General features: G+C 49.2%; 1 protein-coding gene across 1 annotated transcript in view; it reads left to right on the plus strand.

Moving 5' to 3' along the window:
- Nucleotides 1–3,331: 3,331 nt before the first annotated feature.
- RAB18 (RAB18, member RAS oncogene family) overlaps nt 3,332–20,744 on the plus strand; it is a 102,940-nt gene continuing 85,527 nt past the window's right edge. The window contains exon 1 of the mRNA XM_063922012.1: nt 3,332–3,548. Coding sequence (XP_063778082.1) covers nt 3,481–3,548 — 68 coding nt within the window. The 5' untranslated portion in view covers nt 3,332–3,480. The remainder of the gene's footprint in view (nt 3,549–20,744) is intronic.

The following is a 20,744-nucleotide window of genomic DNA, read 5'->3' on the forward strand; positions in this document are numbered from 1 at the left end:
GATGCTGCTACTGAACTTGCCAGGACCAGGCCGCCACCGCCATCCTGTTCAGGCAGAGATTCCTGCAACTCCTGTTTCCCCTGAGACTGTACCTGACTACACAATGCTGATGCAGATACAGAAACTGCTGGGACCGAGCTGCTACTGCCCCCACAATCCTGCTCAGGTAAGGACTTTATCAACAATTCTTTCTCCTGAGAAAGTGCCAGATCACATAACACTTTAATTCTTTCCTTTACTGCAGCCAGGCTAGTATTTAGCTCCCAAATCTCATCCTTTAGGAGAGCTCTCTCACGACTGCTACAAGTATTTCGTTTCCTTCTCTTGAGGGAAAGACGAGAGGTTAAACGAGACTGCTCCGTTTTTAACTCTTCCAGGCTCATATTCACATATTTATCCATAGAGGATTCTGAGCTGCTATCAGAGACCACAGCATCCCCCGCTTCACCACAGGCAGATACCTTCGCCATATCACCCCCCTGGGTTTCCTCACCTGGAGAGCCAGCATCCCGTGGTTTGGGGGTCACCAGTTGGGGATCCTGTTTCTTCACAGGGTCCACAATCACTGGGGCTGCCACACTGACCGAATCTCCCAATGCTGGAACTTCCATGGCTGTATGCAGGCCAGAAATCCCGGGGCCTCCTTCGGGCCCAGCAGCCCGGGACTCGCCATCATCGTCCTCCCCAGGAGGATCCATCCTCCCCTGGGAGGCTCCCAGGGGAAACACTGCAGGCTTCAGAAAAGGACCAGGGCCTAAGAGCTCTCTCCTGTGCAGCCTCCTCCAGTCTCAGGTGTCAAATTTGTGGCCCAAGACTGGTTAACACTTGCAAAACTACAGCTACTTATTCAAAATGGTAAAATATGGTGTATGTGCCCACTTTGCCAGTGTATTTCATGCCCAAAACAGCGTTGGGCCAAGCAAAATACAAGTGGGTCATATGTAACTGACCACCCTCTGTTGATTTCAGGTGTCAAATTTGTGGCCCAAGACTGGTTAACCCTTGCAAAACTACAGCTACTTATTCAAAATGGCAAAATATGGTGTGTGTGCCCACTTTGCCAGTGTATTTCATGCCCAAAACAGCGTTGGGCCAGGCAAAATACAAGTGGGTCACATGCAAGTGACCACTCTCTGTTGATTTCAGGGGTCAAATTTGTGGCCCAAGACTAGTTAACCCTTGCAAAACTACAGCTACTTATTCAAAATGGCAATTTATAAAATGGTGTTTGTGCCCACTTTGCCAGTGTATTTCATGCCCAAAACAGCGTTGGGCCAAGCAAAATACAAGTGGGTCATATGTAAGTGACCACCCTCTGTTGATTTCAGGGGTCAAATTTGTGGCCCAAGACTAGTTAACCCTTGCAAAACTACAGCTACTTATTCAAAATGGCAATTTATAAAATGGTGTCTGCCCACTTTGCCAGTGTATTTCATGCCCAAAACAGCGTTGGGCCAAGCAAAATACAAGTGGGTCATATGTAAGTGACCACCCTCTGTTGATTTCAGGTGTCAAATTTGTGGCCCAAGACTGGTTAACCCTTGCAAAACTACAGCTACTTATTCAAAATGGCAAAATATGGTGTTTGTGCCCACTTTGCCAGTGTATTTCATGCCCAAAACAGCGTTGGGCCAGGCAAAAAACAAGTGGGTCACATGCAAGTGACCACTCTCTGTTGATTTCAGGGGTCAAATTTGTGGCCCAAGACTAGTTAACCCTTGCAAAACTACAGCTACTTATTCAAAATAGCAAAACATGGTGTTTGTGCCCACTTTGCCAGTGTATTTCATGCCCAAAACAGCGTTGGGCCAGGCAAAATACAAGTGGGTCACATGCAAGTGACCACTCTCTGTTGATTTCAGGGGTCAAATTTGTAGCCCAAGACTAGTTAACCCTTGCAAAACTACAGCTACTTATTCAAAATAGCAAAACATGGTGTTTGTGCCCACTTTGCCAGTGTATTTCATGCCCAAAACAGCGTTGGGCCAGGCAAAATACAAGTGGGTCACATGCAAGTGACCACTCTCTGTTGATTTCAGGGGTCAAATTTGTAGCCCAAGACTAGTTAACCCTTGCAAAACTACAGCTACTTATTCAAAATGGCAATTTATAAAATGGTGTCTGTGCCCACTTTGCCAGTGTATTTCATGCCCAAAACAGCTTTGGGCCAAGCAAAATACAAGTGGGTCATATGTAAGTGACCACCCTCTGTTGATTTCAGGTGTCAAATTTGTGGCCCAAGACTGGTTAACCCTTGCAAAACTACAGCTACTTATTCAAAATGGAAAATATGGTGTGTGTGCCCACTTTGCCAGTGTATTTCATGCCCAAAACAGTGTTGGGCCAAACAAAATACAAGTGGGTCATATGTAACTGACCACCCTCTGTTGATTTCAGGTGTCAAATTTGTGGCCCAAGACTGGTTAACCCTTGCAAAACTACAGCTACTTATTCAAAATGGAAAATATGGTGTGTGTGCCCACTTTGCCAGTGTATTTCATGCCCAAAACAGTGTTGGGCCAGGCAAAATACAAGTGTGTCATATGCAAGGGACCCTACTCTGTTGATTTCAGGGGATCCGGTCAAGATGCCGCCGGACGGAATCCCGGCGGTCGAAATACCGACGCCGGAATCCCGACCGCCACAATCCCGACATATTCTCCCTCCGTGGGTGTCCACGACACCCATAGAGGGAGAATATAATAGTGTGCTGAGCGTAGCGAGGCACCGTGCCCGCAGCGTGGCGAGCGAAGCGAGCCCGCAAGGGGCTGCGTTCCGCTCGCCACCCCTGTCGGCATTGTGTGGTCGGGATTCCGGCGTCGGTATTTCGACCGCCGGGATTCCGACCAGCGGCATTTAGTACTGATCCCGATTTCAGGTGTCAAATTTGTGACAGAAGACTCATTAACCCTTGCGAAACTGAATGATCTGAATAAGAAGCTGGAGTTCGAATAAGAAGTGAATAAGAAGCTGGAGCTTGAATAAGAAGTGAATAAGAAGCTGGCCGAATAAGAAGCTAACTTCAGCCTCGTATCTTCTACGCAAACAGGGATATTCCTAAAACCTGGCCTGTTGGGCAGCTTTGAGATCCACGTTTCGGAACCACAGATATATGGAAACACTATAAATAAATATTTTTAATACGATGCTATAAGTAACTAATATAACTGACAGTTATCGTCATCTAGCGAATGGAAAGAGAACTGCATTCTGTCAGTCACCGGAAACTGATGACCTCAGCCTGCAGGCAGTAACGTGACCGTGACGCATCAACAACGCGTCCGCCCGCGGGAGTGCGCACGCATGGAGGAGGTGGAGAATAACAGCATATCCGGAAGAGCGTCTGGCGGGGGCGCGACTTCCTTATCTGCAGCCGCATTTTGACTCCAGACAGCTTGGACGCGGGAGCGCGCTTAGGCTGGAAGCAGCGGCGGAGACGCGCAGTGTTGTGCTGCGCAGAGCCGGAGCTTCGGCCGCAGGATGGAGGAAGATATTCTGACTACCCTTAAGATCCTAATCATCGGGGAGAGCGGAGTGGGCAAGTCCAGGTAAGGGGAGAAAACAGACAGTCCCGGCTGCCAGAGCTTGGGGACTGGTCACGGTGCCCATCAGATGACCTGGGCCTAGTTATTGCCATCGCTATCATCTACCCCAGTGGTTCTCAAACTCGGTCCTCCGGATCCCACACGGTTCATGTTTTCCATGTCATCCAGCAGCTGCACTGTGTATCACTGTCACATTTAAAAAAAATCTACAGGTGACCTGCAAAACATGAACCGTATGGGGTCCTGAGGACCGAGTTTGAGAACCTGTGATCTACCCTGATCCCTGACACATCTAACACTATTGTTAGGTGCTGACATATTTCCTACTAGGGGCTGGGGACACTTTCCAGCTGTCGTGTAACTACAAATCCCAGCATGCCTTCATAATCAGGACCTGGCAATCAATACTAGAACTTGTAGTTTGGCAACAGCTGGTAAATTCATGGAATGCTAATGCACTTTTCTGATCTGTCACTTCTGTTCCAGACAATGTCCTGCACAGCTCACAAAATACCTGTGGTACCGTGCAGCACATGACGTCCCGCTAGCCTGCGCAGGTCACGACTGTTGGGTTTTCCATCTGTCTTTGTATTACATCACCACCCATCGATGACAAGGGCAGTACGGCTGGTGTAATGGTTAGCATTACTGCTTCATGGCACTGAAGTAATGGGTTCCACTCCTGCCATGGCCGTAACTGTGTGGAGTTTGTATATTCTCCTCGTGCTTGCCTAGGTTTCCTTCCACATTCCAAAAATATACTGGTAGGCTAATTGGCTCCCGATTTAAAAAAAAAAAGCCTGTGTGTGAACATGGGTAGACTAGATGGGCCAAGTGGGTTTTATCTGCCGTCACATTCTATGGTGTCAATTCATTTCAGGTCTGATAATGCAAATCTTGTTTTCCCGTTACCCTATTTCCACTCCTGTTAGGGATAATTGCATTTTAACAATGTCTGCTCCATTGTGTTGTGTGTTCCATAAGTAAACCAACTGACCTAACTAAAGTGACTAAAAACACTCATGGGTATATTTACCAAAGCTTCCAAAATTGAAAAGTGGTGATGTTGCACATAGCAAACCAATCAGAATCTGTCTATCATTTTCCAGGATGCAATAGAGGAATGATAGAAAGAAACTGGTTGCAATGGGCAACATCACCACTATTTTTTGTTTTTAGAAGCTTCAATAAATATACCCCCTCAACCTCACATTTACTTTTTTTCCTTCATCCACTAGGGGCCACTGGAGCGTAGTTACAATGGGGAAATAGTAGGCAGTAATTGGGAGTTGGCACTTTAAAATTCTAATACTGTGGCTAGCTCCTCCCCTACTATCTCCCCTCCAAGCCAGTCTTAGTTAGTGCCCGAGGGAGCTGGTTCACTTGGGTTTTAGCTGAAGAATTTTTTCTTTTTTCTTTATTATTTTTCTTTTTCTTTCTTACACACACAGACTGGCAGCTCTGCCACTGCCAGTCTGCACCGCGGGAGCTGCCGGCGGGGTCCCATCGCAGCTGCGTGCGGCTCGGGATGGGCCCCGGCTGAGGGAGACACTGAGCTCTCCTGAGCTGGCTGGACACCGCTGCGTGTCGGGGCCGCTCCACCAGCAGAAGATTCCAGCAGCATGGCAGCAGTGAGTATCAGTGGCCGTACACCGCTGCGTGTCGGGGCCACTCCATCAGGAATCCTGCAACAGCGGTGAGTATAGACACCAATCTGAAACTGTGATGATGTGTGCTGTGTCTTTTATTCACTCCCTGCTCCCATACATGGGGGCCACGCTCAGGGTCCCTGGTCTAACCCCCCTCCACTCATATATGGGCTGTGTAATGCATGCCAAAAAAAATAAATATATATTTTAGATGGCACCTTTTATACTTTTATATTTAGGCGCCATTACTAGGGGGGCGAAGCTCAATCCCGCTTGACCCGGCGGGCTAAGCGGCCGCGGCTCACAGGGCCGTCAGGGGATGCAGGGTGCTCCCTGCTAAGTTTGCGCGGGAGCTTGGTACATGCAACACAGGGGTCGGAGCTTTCTCCCGCTCTGCTCGGCGGGCTCAGCTCCCCGGCAGCGGCTCGTGTGATCGGCGGGGGAGGCAGGACGCTCCCCGCTGACTTAGTGCTGGAAGGCTAGAGTTTTTAAATTTGGGCGCCATAACGGGGGGCGGGGCTTCCTCCCGTCTTGGACCTCGGCTCCCGGCTGCCACCTGCGGCTCTGTTGGTGCTGGCGGCCATTTCCTCTCTGCACGGACTCCACTGCTTGCTGTGAGTGTCAGGATCTTCTGATCACTGCAGTGAGTAGTTTTTCTTAATGTGTTCTACCTGTGGCATATATATATGTGTGTGTATGTGTGTATGTATGTATGTATGTATATATATATATATATATATATATATATATATATATATATATATATATATATATATATATATAATCTCTTTTGTATGTATATTATATTTTATATAATTTGTTTTATATATAATATTATATTGGATTATATATATGCAAATATAATCAACTAGCGCCGTTGATTTTAAAGTTAGGCGCCATAGCGGGAGGGGGGGCTTAAACCTAACTCTCAGGTCAGTGCCCCTTTGTCAGGGGGGCTATGGCTGTTAATTCAACACGGAGTCCCCTGTTTATGGAATATGGAGTCGGCTCACTACTGCTCTATATCAGGGCACAGTTAGGCTCACTGAATATTTACAATAAGATAGAACTACAAGCTCCACCGACATTTATTATAATAACACAGACCTGGGTACACTTACCACATATCTTCACCCTGCCACATTGATTTTTTCCCCCGGCTTTACTCACAGGCTGGCCGCCATTTTGGGCAACCAGCGGAGCTTACTAAAATAGCAGTACACTACATACAGGGCGGGTGTTGTCACCCCTTTATTACTCTTTTGTTTCACTTGGTAATAATACTGTGTGTAATTTGGGGGAATGTGTGTGGTATCAGCCAAATAGCCGCGGTGGCTCGGTACGCTTATAGCGGGGACATCTGAACACAGATTGAATTCCATCAAACACCAACTTTAAGGGTGCCTATCACTGCACGTTATAGTGCAGAGTTTATAGAGGGTTACACTTCTTTAACCTGTCTTTTCTCTTTTCGTTTAACTAAACGTAACACACAGGACAGAGAATTCCCTGTTATGTGTAGATTGTGCGGTGGAGCCATCTAATTAGCCCTCAATGCAGCTGCAGGACGTTCCTGTTTGAACAGCTCAGCTTATGCAGGTAAGGTCACAGTTACCAGAGACCCCGTCCGTCATTTTTTCTCCCCAGGTTTCTAAAAGGAGGTTGCTAACCTCAGTGTTACACTACGCTGCGGATGACAGACCTCTATGGAAGGAGGCAATGGATGTCCGGGATACTGACGATATCTGTTTTCGGTGGAGTCCGAACCAGTGTCTCTGGGTCCTGGAGACATCCGACTGCACGTTTTCACAGTATTTCAGGATATTGAGGCGTATTGTACAGCAGTTCGTCTGGTGCTGCAGGTAAAGAGGTCGGACACTTCAGGTCTCTCGGGGGGTTGACGCCAAGGAAGAAATGACAGCGACTTGTACAGTTTCGAATGAGCTGGGCATGCTCCGGTAGGCGGCCGGGAGACATCCGAATTCACAATTTCAGGTATCGAACAATGTTTGTTTGCCTATCCTTTTCCCGCAGATAGCAGGAAACGATATCAGACCTCTCCAGGGTATACCCCTCAATGTATCGTCGGTCCAACAGGCTGCCGTTTTTCCTGGGGCAGCCTTGCTGAGGGATCCATCTGAGAGACATATGCGACAGCAGGGGTTCGACCTTATCCGGAGCAGGTAGGTTGTGGAACAATTGTCCTCTAGGTTACTGGATAATTTGCATCAGGATCAACTGATGCTTTGGGACAGATCAGAATCACGATTCTGCTTTATATTCTTTTGAGGTCTCCACCTCTGTATACTCGGAACCTGCATTTTCGCTTGGGCTGTCTTAACCCGACGACCTCTGGGGCTGCGCCAGTGACAGGTGAACATGGAATCCTAAGGGGCAACTGGTTCAGGGGAAAGAACTTCCTGCATGATTTCTCGAACCTTTGGGGGGGAAGTCCATTTTTCTTTCCCCTACTGCTGCCCTAGCTCCAAGACGGACCTTTACCGGTCTTTCCTTTAGATCTTTCCGTGCCCTTTCAGGCTTTCGACTCCAGGTCAGGGGCGGTATCTCCGTCGCCAAGGGATCTCATGGTAGCAAGCTGAAGCAGAGGTTCAGCATCCTCAGTCCAGTCGGTTTTTAGGTCATCCAACACACCCACCGCAGGTCAGACCTTCCTACCACCGGGGGGGTCCCAGGGTAGGCGCCTGTCGGTGGTCCTACTGGGAGGACTGGGAAGGCTTGGGCGGTTACAGACTCGATTTGGGAGTCCAACCGTCTCAGGGGTCCCTCGGCATGGCTCGGCCGGTTTACGATGACAAGACAGTCATACTGCAGGCGGCGCTCCAGATGCTTCTAACCGCAAAGGGTGTTGATCCCTGTTTTCACATATCATTTGAATCGGGGCATTTCTCTGACGTCCTAGTGGATGCTGGGGACTCCGTAAGGACCATGGGGAATAGACGGGCTCCGCAGGAGACTGGGCACTCTATAGAAAGATTTAGGACTATCTGGTGTGCACTGGCTCCTCCCCCTATGACCCTCCTCCAAGCCTCAGTTAGATTTCTGTGCCCGGCTGAGCTGGATGCACACTAGGGGCTCTCCTGAGCTCCTAGAAGAAAGTATAGTTTAGGTTTTTTATTTTCTCTATCGTCCTAGTGGATGCTGGGGTTCCTGAAAGGACCATGGGGAATAGCGGCTCCGCAGGAGACAGGGCACAAAAAGTAAAGCTTTACGATCAGGTGGTGTGTACTGGCTCCTCCCCCTATGACCCTCCTCCAAGCCTCAGTTAGATTTTTGTGCCCGGCCGAGAAGGGTGCAATCTAGGTGGCTCTCCTAAAGAGCTGCTTAGAAAAGTTTAGCTTAGGTTTTTTATTTTACAGTGAGTCCTGCTGGCAACAGGATCACTGCAACGAGGGACTTAGGGGAGAAGAAGTGAACTCACCTGCGTGCAGGATGGATTGGCTTCTTGGCTACTGGACATCAGCTCCAGAGGGACGATCACAGGTACAGCCTGGATGGTCACCGGAGCCTTGCCGCCGGCCCCCTTGCAGATGCTGAAGTAAGAAGAGGTCCAGAATCGGCGGCAGAAGACTCCTCAGTCTTCTAAAGGTAGCGCACAGCACTGCAGCTGTGCGCCATTTTCCTCTCAGCACACTTCACACGGCAGTCACTGAGGGTGCAGGGCGCTGGGAGGGGGGCGCCCTGGGAGGCAAATGAAAACCTATTTTGGCTAAAAATACCTCACATATAGCCTCCGGAGGCTATATGGAGATATTTAACCCCTGCCAGAATCCGTTAAGAGCGGGAGACGAGGCCGCCGAAAAAGGGGCGGGGCCTATCTCCTCAGCACACAGCGCCATTTTCCCTCACAGAAAGGCTGGAGGGAAGGCTCCCAGGCTCTCCCCTGCACTGCACTACAGAAACAGGGTTAAAACAGAGAGGGGGGGCACTAATTTGGCGTTAGAAATATATAATAAAGATGCTATAAGGGAAAACACTTATATAAGGTTGTCCCTATATAATTATAGCGTTTTTGGTGTGTGCTGGCAAACTCTCCCTCTGTCTCTCCAAAGGGCTAGTGGGTCCTGTCCTCTATCAGAGCATTCCCTGTGTGTGTTGTGTGTCGGTACGTGTGTGTCGACATGTATGAGGACGATGTTGGTGAGGAGGCGGAGCAATTGCCTGTAATGGTGATGTCACTCTCTAGGGAGTCGACACCGGAATGGATGGCTTATTTAGGGAATTATGTGATAATGTCAACACGCTGCAAGGTCGGTTGACGACATGAGACGGCCGACAAACAATTAGTACCGGTCCAGACGTCTCAAAAACACCGTCAGGGGTTTTAAAACGCCCGTTTACTTTAGTCGGTCGACACAGACAGGGACACTGAATCCAGTGTCGACGGTGAATAAACAAACGTATTCCTTATTAGGGCCACACGTTAAAGGCAATGAAGGAGGTGTTACATATTTCTGATACTACAAGTACCACAAAAGAGGGTATTATGTGGGATGTGAAAAAACTACCGTAGTTTTTCCTGAATCAGATAAATTAAATAAAGTGTGTGATGATGCGTGGGTTCCCCCCGATAGAAAATTAGGGGCGGTATACCCTTTCCCGCCAGAAGTTAGGGCGCGTTGGGAAACACCCCTTAGGGTGGCTAAGGCGCTCACACGCTTATCAAAACAAGTGGCGGTACCGTCTATAGATAGGGCCGTCCTCAAGGACCAGCTGACAGGAGGCTGGAAAATATCATAAAAAGTATATACACACATACTGGTGTTATACTGCGACCAGCGATCGCCTCAGCCTGGATGTGCAGAGCTGGGGTGGCTTGGTCAGATTCCCTGACTAAAAATATTGATACCCTTGACAGGGACAGTATTTTATTGACTATAGAGCATTTAAAGGATGCATTTCTATATATGCGAGATGCACAGAGGGATATTGCACTCTGGCATCAAGAGTAAATGCGATGTCCATATCTGCCAGAAGATGTTATGGACACGACAGTGGTCAGGTGATGCAGATTCCAAACGGCACAAAGGTGTATTGCCGTATAAAGGAAGAGGAGTTATTTGGGGTCGGTCCATCGGACCTGGTGGCCACGGCAACTGCTGGAAAATCCACCGTTTTTACCCTAAGTCACATCTCTGCAGAAAAAGACACCGTCTTTTCAGCCTCAGTCCTTTCGTCCCTATAAGATCATATCTGCCCAGGGATAGAGGAAAGGGAAGAAGACTGCAGCAGGCAGCCCATTCCCAGGAACAGAAGCGTTCCACCGCTTCTGACAAGTTCTCAGCATGGCGCTGAGACCGTACAGGACCCCTGGATCCTACAAGTAGTATCCCAGGGGTACAGATTGGAATGTCGAGACGTTTCCCCTTCGCAGGCTCCTGAAGTCTGCTTTACCAAGGTCTCCCTCCGACAAGGAGGCAGTATGGGAAAAAATTCACAAGCTGTATTCCCAGCAGGTGATAATTAAATTACCTCTCCTACTACAAGAAAAGGGGTATTATTCCACACTATATTGTGGTACTGAAGCCAGAAGGCTAGGTGAGACTTATTCTAAAAAATTTTTGAACACTTAAAAAGGTTCAAATCAAGATGGAGTCACTCAGAGCAGTGATAACGAACCAGGAAGAAGGGGACTATATAGTGTCCCGGGACATCAGGGATGCTTACCTCTATGTCCCAAATTTGCCCTTCTCACTAAGGGTACCTCAGGTTCGTGGTGCAGAACTGTCACTATCAGTTTCAGACGCTGCCGTTTGGATTGTCCACGGCACCCCGGGTCTTTACCAAGGTAATGGCCGAAATGATGATTCTTCTTCGAAGAAAAGGCGTCTTAATTATCCCTTACTTGGACGATCTCCTGATGAGGGCATAGTCCAGGGAACAGTTGGAGGTCGGAGTAGCACTATCTCGGATACTGCTACAACAGCACGGGTGGATTCTAAATATTCCAAAATCGCAGCTGATCCCGACGACACGTCTGCTGTGCCTAGGGATGATTCTGGACACAGTCCAGAAAAAGGTGTTTCTCCCGGAAGAGAAAGCCAGGGAGTTATCCGAGCTAGTCAGGAACCTCCTAAAAACAGTGCATCATTGCACAAGGGTCCTGGTAAAAATGGTGGCTTCCTACGAAGCAATTCCATTCGGCAGATTTCACGCAAGAACTTTTCAGTGGGATCTGCTGGACAAATGGTCCGGATCGCATCTTCAGATGCATCAGCGGATAACCCTATATCCAAGGACAAGGGTGTCTCTCCTGTGGTGGTTATAGAGTGCTCATCTTCTAGAGGGCCGCAGATTCGGCATTCAGGATTGGATGCTGGTGACCACGGAGCCCAGCCCGAGAGGCTGGGGAGCAGTCACACAAGGAAAAAATTTCCAGGGAGTGTGATCAAGTCTGGAGACTTTTCTCCACATAAATATACTGGAGCTAAGGGTAAATTTATAATGCTCTAAGCTTAGCAAGACCTCTGCTTCAAGGTCAGCCGGTATTGATCCAGTGGGAAAAACATCACGGCAGTCGCCCACGTAAACAGACAGGGCGACACAAGAAGCAGGAGGGCAATGGCAAAAACTGCAAGGACTTTTCGCTGGGCGGAAAATCATGTGATAGCACTGTCAGCAGTGTTTCATCCCGGGAATGGAAACTGGGAAGCAGACTTCCTCAGCAGGCACGACCTCCACCCGGGAGAGTGGAAACTTCATCGGGAAGTTTTTTCCACATGATTGTAAACCGTTGGGAAATACCAAAGGTGGACATGATGGCGTCCCGTCTGAACAAAAAACGGGACAGGTATTGCGCCAGGTCAAGAGACCCTCAGGCAATAGCTGTGGACGTTCTGGTAACACCGTGGGTGTACCAGTCGGTGTATGTGTTCCCTCCTCTGCTTCTCATACCTAAGGTGCTGAGAATTAGAAGACGTAGAGGAGTAAGAACTATACTCATGGCTCCGGATTGGCCAAGAAGGACTTGGTACCCGGAACTTCAAGAGATGCTTACAGAGGTCTTATGGCCTCTGCTGCTAAGAAGGGATTTGCTTCAGCAAGTACCATGTCTGTTCCAAGACTTACCGCAGCTGCGTTTGTCGGCATGGCGGTGGAACGCCGGATCCTAAGGGAAAAAGGCATTCCGGAAGAGGTCATTCCTACCCTGGTCAAAGCCAGAAAGGAGGTGACCGCACAACATTATCACCACATGTGGCGAAAATATGTTGCGTGGTGTGAGGCCAGGATGGCCCCACAAAGAAATTTCAACTCGGTCGTTTCCTGCATTTCCTGCAAACAGGAGTGTCTATGGGCCGCAAATTGGGGTCCATTAAGGTTCAAATTTCGGCCCTGTCGATTTTCTTCCAGAAAGAATTGGCTTCAGTTCCTGAAGTCCAGAAGTTTGTCAAGGGAGTATTGCATATACAACCCCCTTTTGTGCCTCCAGTGGCACTGTGGGATCTCAACGTAGTTCTGGGATTCCTCAAATCACATTGGTTTAAAACCAGTCAAATCTGTGGATTTGAAGCATCTCGCATGAAAAGTGACCATGCTCTTGGCCCTGGCCTGGACCAGGCGAGTGTCAAATTGGTGGTTTTTTCTCAAAAAAGCCCATATCTGTTTGTCCATTCGGACAGGGCAGAGCTGCGGACTCGTCCCCAGTTCTCTCCCTAAGGTGGTGTCAGTGTTTCACCTGAACCAGCTTATTGTGGTGCCTTGCACCTACTAGGGACTTGGAGGACTCCAAGTTGCTAGATGTTGTCAGGGCCCTGAAAATATGTTCCAGGACGGCTGGAGTCAGGAAAACTGACTTGCTGTTATCCTGTATGCACCCAACAAACTGGGTGCTCTTGCTTCTAAGCAGACTATTGCTAGTTGGATGTGTAATACAATTCAGCTTGCACATTCTGTGGCAGGCCTGCCACAGCCAAAATATGTAAATGCCCATTCCACAAGGAAGGTGGGCTCATCTTGGGCGGCTGCCCGAGGGGTCTCGGCTTTACAACTTTGCCGAGCGGTTATTTAGTCAGGGGCAAACACGTTTGTAAAATCCTACAAATTTGATACCCTGGCTAAGGAGGACCTGGAGTTCTCTCATTCGGTGCTGCAGAGTCATCCGCACTCTCCCGCCCGTTTGGGAGCTTTGGTATTATCCCCATGGTCCTTTCAGGAACCCCAGCATCCACTAGGACGATAGAGAAAATAAGAATTTACTTACCGATAATTCTATTTCTCGGAGTCCGTAGTGGATGCTGGGCGCCCATTCCAAGTGCGGATTGTCTGCAATACTTGTACATAGTTACAAAAATCGGGTTATTATTGTTGTGAGCCATCTTTTCAGAGGCTCCGCTGTTATCATACTGTTAACTGGGTTCAGATCACAGGTTGTACAGTGTGATTGGTGTGGCTGGTATGAGTCTTACCCGGGATTCAAAATCCTTCCTTATTGTGTACGCTCGTCCGGGCACAGTACCTAACTGAGGCTTGGAGGAGGGTCATAGGGGGAGGAGCCAGTACACACCACCTGATCGTAAAGCTTTACTTTTTGTGCCCTGTCTCCTGCGGAGCCGCTATTCCCCATGGTCCTTTCAGGAACCCCAGCATCCACTACGGACTCCGAGAAATAGAATTATCGGTAAGTAAATTCTTATTTTCAGTGAGACCTGCTGGCAACAGGCTCACTGCAACGAGGGACTAAGGGGAGAAGAAGCGAACCTACCTAAGTGGTGGTAGCTTGGGCTTCTTAGGCTACTGGACACCATTAGCTCCAGAGGGATCGAACACAGGACCCGACCTCGTCGTCCGTTCCCGGAGCCGCGCCGCCGTCCCCCTTACAGAGCCAGAAACAAGAAGGTGGTCCGGAAAATCGGCGGCTGAAGACTTCTGTCTTCTCCAAGGTAGCGCACAGCACTGCAGCTGTGCGCCATTGCTCCTCATGCAGACCACACACTGCGGTCACTGATGGGTGCAGGGCGCTGGGGGGGGGGGGGGGGCGCCCTGAGCAGCAATAGTAACACCTTGGCTGGCAAAACTAACACCATATATAGCCCCAGAGGCTATATAGGTGTATATTAACCCCTGCCAGAAATGATAAAATAGCGGGAGAAAGCCCGCCGAAAAAGGGGCGGAGCCAACTCCCTCAGCACACTGGCGCCATTATTCCCTCACAGCTTCGCCTATATATATTATAGGCAGCTATAGGGGAAAACACTCTGTATAGTGATATCCCTATGTTATATAGCGCCCTGGTGTGTGCTGGCATACTCTCCCTCTGTCTCCCCAAAGGGCTTTGTGGGGTCCTGTCCTCTGTAAGAGCATTCCCTGTGTGTCGGTACTGCTGTGTCGACATGTATGATGAGGATAATGAGGTGGAGCAAATGCCTGTTAATGTGATGTCACCCCCTGCGGGGTCGACACCAGTGTGGATTGACTTATGGAAGGAATTACGTGACAGTGTCGGCTCCTTACATAAAAGGTTTGACGACATAGGACAGCCGGCTACTCAGCTTGTGCCTGTCCAAGCGTCTCAAATGTCATCAGGGGCTATAAAACGCCCGCTACCTCAGATGACAGATACAGATGTCGACACGGATACCGACTCCAGTGTCGACGATGATGAGACGAGTGTACCCTCCAATAGATCCACCCGTTATATGATTGAGGCTATGAAAAATGTATTACACATTTCTGATGATACCCCAGGTACCACAAAAAAGGGTATTATGTTTGGTGAGAAAAAACTACCAGTAGTTTTTCCTGCATCTGACGAATTAAATGAGGTGTGTGAGGAAGCGTGGACTTCCCCAGATAAGAAATTGATCATTTCTAAACGGTTAATGGCTGCGTACCCTTTCCCGCCAGAGGATAGGTCACGCTGGGAAACACCCCCTAGGGTAGATAAAGCGCTGACACGCTTATCAAAGAAGGTGGCACTACCGTCTCCGGATACGGCCGCCCTAAAAGAACCTGCTGATAGAAAGCAGGAAAGTACCCTAAAAGCTATATACACACACACTGGCATTATATTGAGACCCGCTATTGCATCAGCTTGGATGTGCAGTGCTGCTGCTGCGTGGTCCGACTCCCTGTCGGAAAACATTAATACCATGGATAGGGACAATATTTTGCTAACGATTGACCATATAAAAGACGCGGTCTTATACATGCGTGATGCACAGAGGGATATTTGCCGGCTGGCATAAAAAATAAGCGCTATGTCCATTGCCGCCAGACGGGGGTTATGGACTAGGCAATGGTCAGGTGATGCCGACTCCAAGCGGCACATGGAAGTTTTACCCTATAAAGGGGTGGAACTTTTTGGGGAAGGTCTTTCAGACCTCGTTTCCACAGCTACTGCTGGGAAATCGACTTTTTTGCCACAAGCTACCCCACAGCAAAAGAAAGCACCGTATTATCAGGTACAGTCCTTTCGGCCCCAGAAAAATAAGCGGGCTAGAGACTCATCCTTTCTGCCGAGGGGCAGAGGAAGGGGGAAAAAGCTGCAGCACACAGCTAGTTCCCAGGAGCAGAAGTCCTCCCCTGCGTCCGGTAAGTCCACAGCATGACGCTGGGGCTGCTCAGGCGGAATCGGGAACGGTGGGGGCACGTCTCAGGTTTTTCAGCACACAGTGGGCTCTCTCACAAGTGGATCCCTGGGTCCTTCAAGTGGTATCTCAGGGGTACAGGCTGGAATTCGAGACGTCTCCCCCCCGCCGTTTCCTAAAATCTGCCTTGCCGGCAACTCCCTCTGCCAGGGAGGCAGTGTTGGTGGCTATTCAAAAACTGTATTCACAGAAAGTGATTGTCAAGGTACCCCTTCTTCAGCAAGGAAAGGGTTACTACTCCACAATGTTTGTGGTACCGAAACCGGACGGTTCGGTGAGACCCATTTTAAATTTAAAAGCCTTGAACACTTATATCAAAAGGTTCAAGTTCAAGATGGAATCGCTCAGGGCGGTTATTGCGAGCCTGGAGGAGGGTTATTACATGGTATCCCTGGACATCAAGGATGCGTACCTGCATGTCCCCATTTACTTTCCGCACCAGGAGTACCTCAGATTTGTGGTACAGGACTGTCACTATCGGTTCCAGACGCTGCCGTTTGGGTTATCCACGGCACCGAGGGTCTTTACCAAGGTAATGGCCGAAATGATGATACTCCTTCGCAAGAAGGGAGTTTTAATTATCCCGTACTTGGACGATCTCCTGATAAAGGCGAGGTCCAAAGAACAGTTGATAGTGGGGTTGGCACTTTCTCAGGAAGTGCTACAACAGCACGGCTGGATTCTAAACATTCCAAAGTCACAGCTGGTCCCGACGACACGTCTTCTGTTCCTGGGAATGATTCTGGACACAGACCAGAAAAAAGTGTTTCTTCCACTGGAAAAAGCCGAGGAATTGTCATCTCTGGTCAGAGACATCCTAAAACTAGGAAAAGTGTCGGTACATCAATGCACACGAGTCCTGGGAAAAATGGTAGCTTCGTACGAAGCAATTCCATTCGGAAGGTTCCACGCAAGGACGTTCCAGTGGGACCTCTTGGACAAATGGTCCGGGTCCCATCTCCAGATGCAACAGCGGATAACCCTATCGGCCAGAACCAGGGTGTCGCTGCTGTGGTGGCTGCAGAGGGCTCATCTACTAGAGGGCCGCAGATTCGGAATACAGGACTGGGTCCTGGTGACCACGGATGCCAGCCTTCGGGGCTGGGGGGCAGTCACAAAGGGAAGAAATTTCCAAGGACTGTGGTCAGATCAGGAGATTTCTCTTCACATAAATACCCTGGAGCTAAGGGCCATTTACAATGCCCTAAGCCAGGCAAGACCCCTGCTTCAAAACCAGCCGGTACTGATCCAGTCAGACATCACGGCGGTCGCCCATGTAAACAGACAGGGCGGCACAAGAAGCAGGATGGCGATGGCAGAAGCCACAAGGATTCTCAGATGGGCAGAGAATCATGTGTTAGCACTGACGGCAGTGTTCATTCCGGGAGTGGACAACTGGGAAGCAGACTTCCTCAGCAGGCACGACCTCCACCCGGGAGAATAGGGACTTCATCCAGAAGTCTTCCAAATGCTGGTCAACCGGTGGGAAAAACCACAGGTAGACATGATGGCGTCCCGCCTCAACAAGAAGTTGACAAGATATTGCGCCCGGTCAAGAGACCCTCAGGCGATAGCGGTGGACGCTCTAGTGACACCATGGGTGTATCAGTCGGTTTATGTGTTTCCTCCTCTACCTCTCATACCCAAGGTACTGAGAATAATAAGAAGGCGACGAGTGAAAACCATACTCGTGGTTCCGGATTGGCCAAGAAGAGCTTGGTACCCGGAACTTCAAGAGATGCTTACAGAGGACCCTTGGCCTCTGCCGCTCAGACAAGACCTGCTGCAGCAGGGACCCTGTCTGTTCCAAGACTTACCGCGGCTGCGTTTGACTGCATGGCGGTTGAACACCGGATCCTGAAGGAAAAGGGTATTCCGGAGGAAGTCATCCCTACCCTGATCAAAGCCAGGAAGGATGTCACCGCAATACATTATCACCGCATTTGGCGAAAATATGTTGCTTGGTGTGAGGCCATGAAGGCCCCGACGGAGGAATCTCAACTGGGTCGATTCCTGCACTTCCTGCAAGCAGGGGTGACGTTGGGCCTCAAATTGGGGTCCATAAAGGTCCAGATTTCGGCTCTATCGATTTTCTTCCAAAAAGAACTGGCTTCACTGCCTGAAGTTCAGACTTTTGTCAAAGAAGTACTGCATATTCAGCCTCCTTTTGTGCCCCCAGTGGCACCTTGGGATCTCAATGTGGTTTTGGCATTCCTGAAATCACATTGGTTCGAACCACTTAAGACTGTGGATTTAAAATATCTCACGTGGAAAGTGGTCATGCTTTTGGCCCTGGCGTCGGCCAGGAGGGTTTCAGAATTGGCGGCTTTGTCTTGTAAAAGCCCTTATATGATTTTCCATATGGATAGGGCAGAATTGAGGACTCGTCCTCAGTTTCTCCCAAAGGTGGTCTCAGCTTTTCACTTGAACCAACCTATTGTGGTGCCTGCGGCTACTGGGGATTTGGAGGATTCCAAGTTGCTGGACGTAGTCAGGGCCCTGAAAATGTATATTTCCAGGACGGCTGGAGTCAGAAAATCTGACTCGCTGTTTATCCTGTATGCACCCACCAAGCTGGGTGCTCCTGCTTCTAAGCAGTCTATTGCGCGCTGGATTTGTAGCACTATTCAGCTGGCGCATTCTGCGGTAGGCTTACCGCAGCCTAAATCTGTAAAAGCCCATTCCACACGGAAGGTGGGCTCGTCTTGGGCTGCTGCCCGAGGGGTCTCGGCTTTACAACTTTGCCGAGCAGCTACTTGGTCGGGGGCAAACACGTTTGCAAAATTCTACAAATTTGATACCCTGGCTGAGGAGGACCTGGAATTCTCTCATTCGGTGCTGCAGTCATCCGCACTCTCCCGCCCGTTTGGGAGCTTTGGTATAATCCCCATGGTCTTTACGGAGTCCCCAGCATCCACTAGGACGTCAGAGAAAATAAGAATTTACTCGCCGGTAATTCTATTTCTCGTAGTCCGTAGTGGATGCTGGGCGCCCATCCCAAGTGCGGATTGTCTGCAATACCTGTACATAGTTATTGTTACAAAAATCGGGTTTTGTTGTGAGCCATCTCTTCAGAGGCTCCATTTGTTATCATACTGTTAACCGGGGTTCCTATCACGTGTTATATGGTGTGATTGGTGTGGCTGGTATGAGTCTTACCCGGGATTCAAAAATCCTTCCTTATTGTGTCAGCTCTTCCGGGCACAGTTCCTAACTGAGGCTTGGAGGAGGGTCATAGGGGGAGGAGCCAGTGCACACCAGATAGTCCTAAATCTTTCTATAGAGTGCCCAGTCTCCTGCGGAGCCCGTCTATTCCCCATGGTCCTTACGGAGTCCCCAGCATCCACTACAGACTACGAGAAATAGAATTACCGGTGAGTAAATTCTTATTTTTTTCAGGCCTTTGTTATCTTTTCCCGTGCCAAAGCCAGATGGCTCGGCCAGGCCTATTCTGGCCTTAGAATCCTTTCAGTCTGTGATTGCTAGTTTGACGAAGAAAGGGGGTTTTAAGCGTCCCTTGTCTTCAAGGATGCCTGTTTACTGAACTCCGTTGGGTTTCCTCATCGGACTTTTCTCAGATTCGCATTACAGGATACTCCTTTTCACGGTCAGTCCTTTCCATTCGGTCGCTCTTCCACTCCCACAGGGTTTAGGAAGATCACAGAATAGCTCTTTTTCAAAGGCAGGGAGTGATGTTTGTTCCCTAATTGGACAATCTACTGCTGGAATCCCACTCTGCAAATTAGGTTGCTTCTGAATATCCGGAGGATACAAGAGCTTCTGGTTCGACACAGGTCCACTTTATGCTCCTCGTAAACGGTTCTCAACTCGGTCCGTCAGAGGATTTTTTTTCTTCCTCGGGACCAGGTACTCTTTCTTCAGTCAAGTTGCGACGCGATGAGTGGTTGCCTACATTCCCCTCTGAGCGGAGGACAACAATCTTCTTTCCAGGTCAAGCCGCCAGGTCAGACTCCCGGGTGAGGGGACATTTCCCGGAGTTTTGTCAGCTGGTCCGCTGTTGGCGGAGACTCCGGATCGACCTCGGGCCGTTCTGACTGACTCTTTAACCCTTTACTACTCTCGGACGTGAGCTCTGGCGGCAATAGCCGAGGATGCCCTCAGGGCTCCTTGGAGTTTCTGGTTAGTCTATCTTGCCTTTTTTTCCTTTTTTTTTTTCTATTTCTACCTCACTTTCGGTAACACAGGAGGGGAGAAGGCGCGCTAGTCCTCCTGGTGGCTCCGGTTTGGCCGCGCACGACTTAAAGATCCAGCCTGCACCTGTTGTCAGAGGAGCCTTGGCTCCTACCTCTGCAGGACTGTCTACTTCAACAGGGTCCTTTTTCTTTGTTCAATCTTACACTGGTTTCGTTCACGAGACCTCAGAAGGGAGAAGTTCCCTAGTTCGGTTATGCCTACTGGGCCCCGATTTCGGAAGTCTGTTACCTCTTCTCGCTTTTGCCACTTTGGGAAACTTTAAGGGGCATAGTGTGGATAACAGGGGTTTTCCCCTTTTTGATTTACCATTCAGCTGTCATCTTTGGTTTTCTCTGGGAAGTTTACTCGGCTGCACTTCAAACTACGTTGACCTGAATTTTAGGTCTCTGCTCTTTCGGTTTTCTTCCAAAAGAAATTAGCCTGGTGGCCGTAAGTTCGGGCTCTCTTTCAGGGAGTACTCTATTGGCAACTCCCCCTTTTCGACTGGGGTAACGGCTGAGCTTCACACTCAGCGGTCGTTTCTTCCAGGGGGATGTCTGTTTTTCATATAAACCTGACACTGGTGTTTTCGGCCCTCTTTGAATGTTGTCAGGGCTCACCAACTCTCTCTACAGAGGTCTTCGGCTATTCGACGAAGTGTTTTCTTCTTTGTTCTGTACGATGCTCCCGTACTAAATAGCCGGGGTCCCAGCATAAGCTGGGCTGTTGGATACATCTGACCATCAGACAGT

This window comes from Pseudophryne corroboree, chromosome 5 (assembly GCF_028390025.1).
Source record: "Pseudophryne corroboree isolate aPseCor3 chromosome 5, aPseCor3.hap2, whole genome shotgun sequence".
NCBI classification, from domain to species: domain Eukaryota; kingdom Metazoa; phylum Chordata; class Amphibia; order Anura; family Myobatrachidae; genus Pseudophryne; species Pseudophryne corroboree.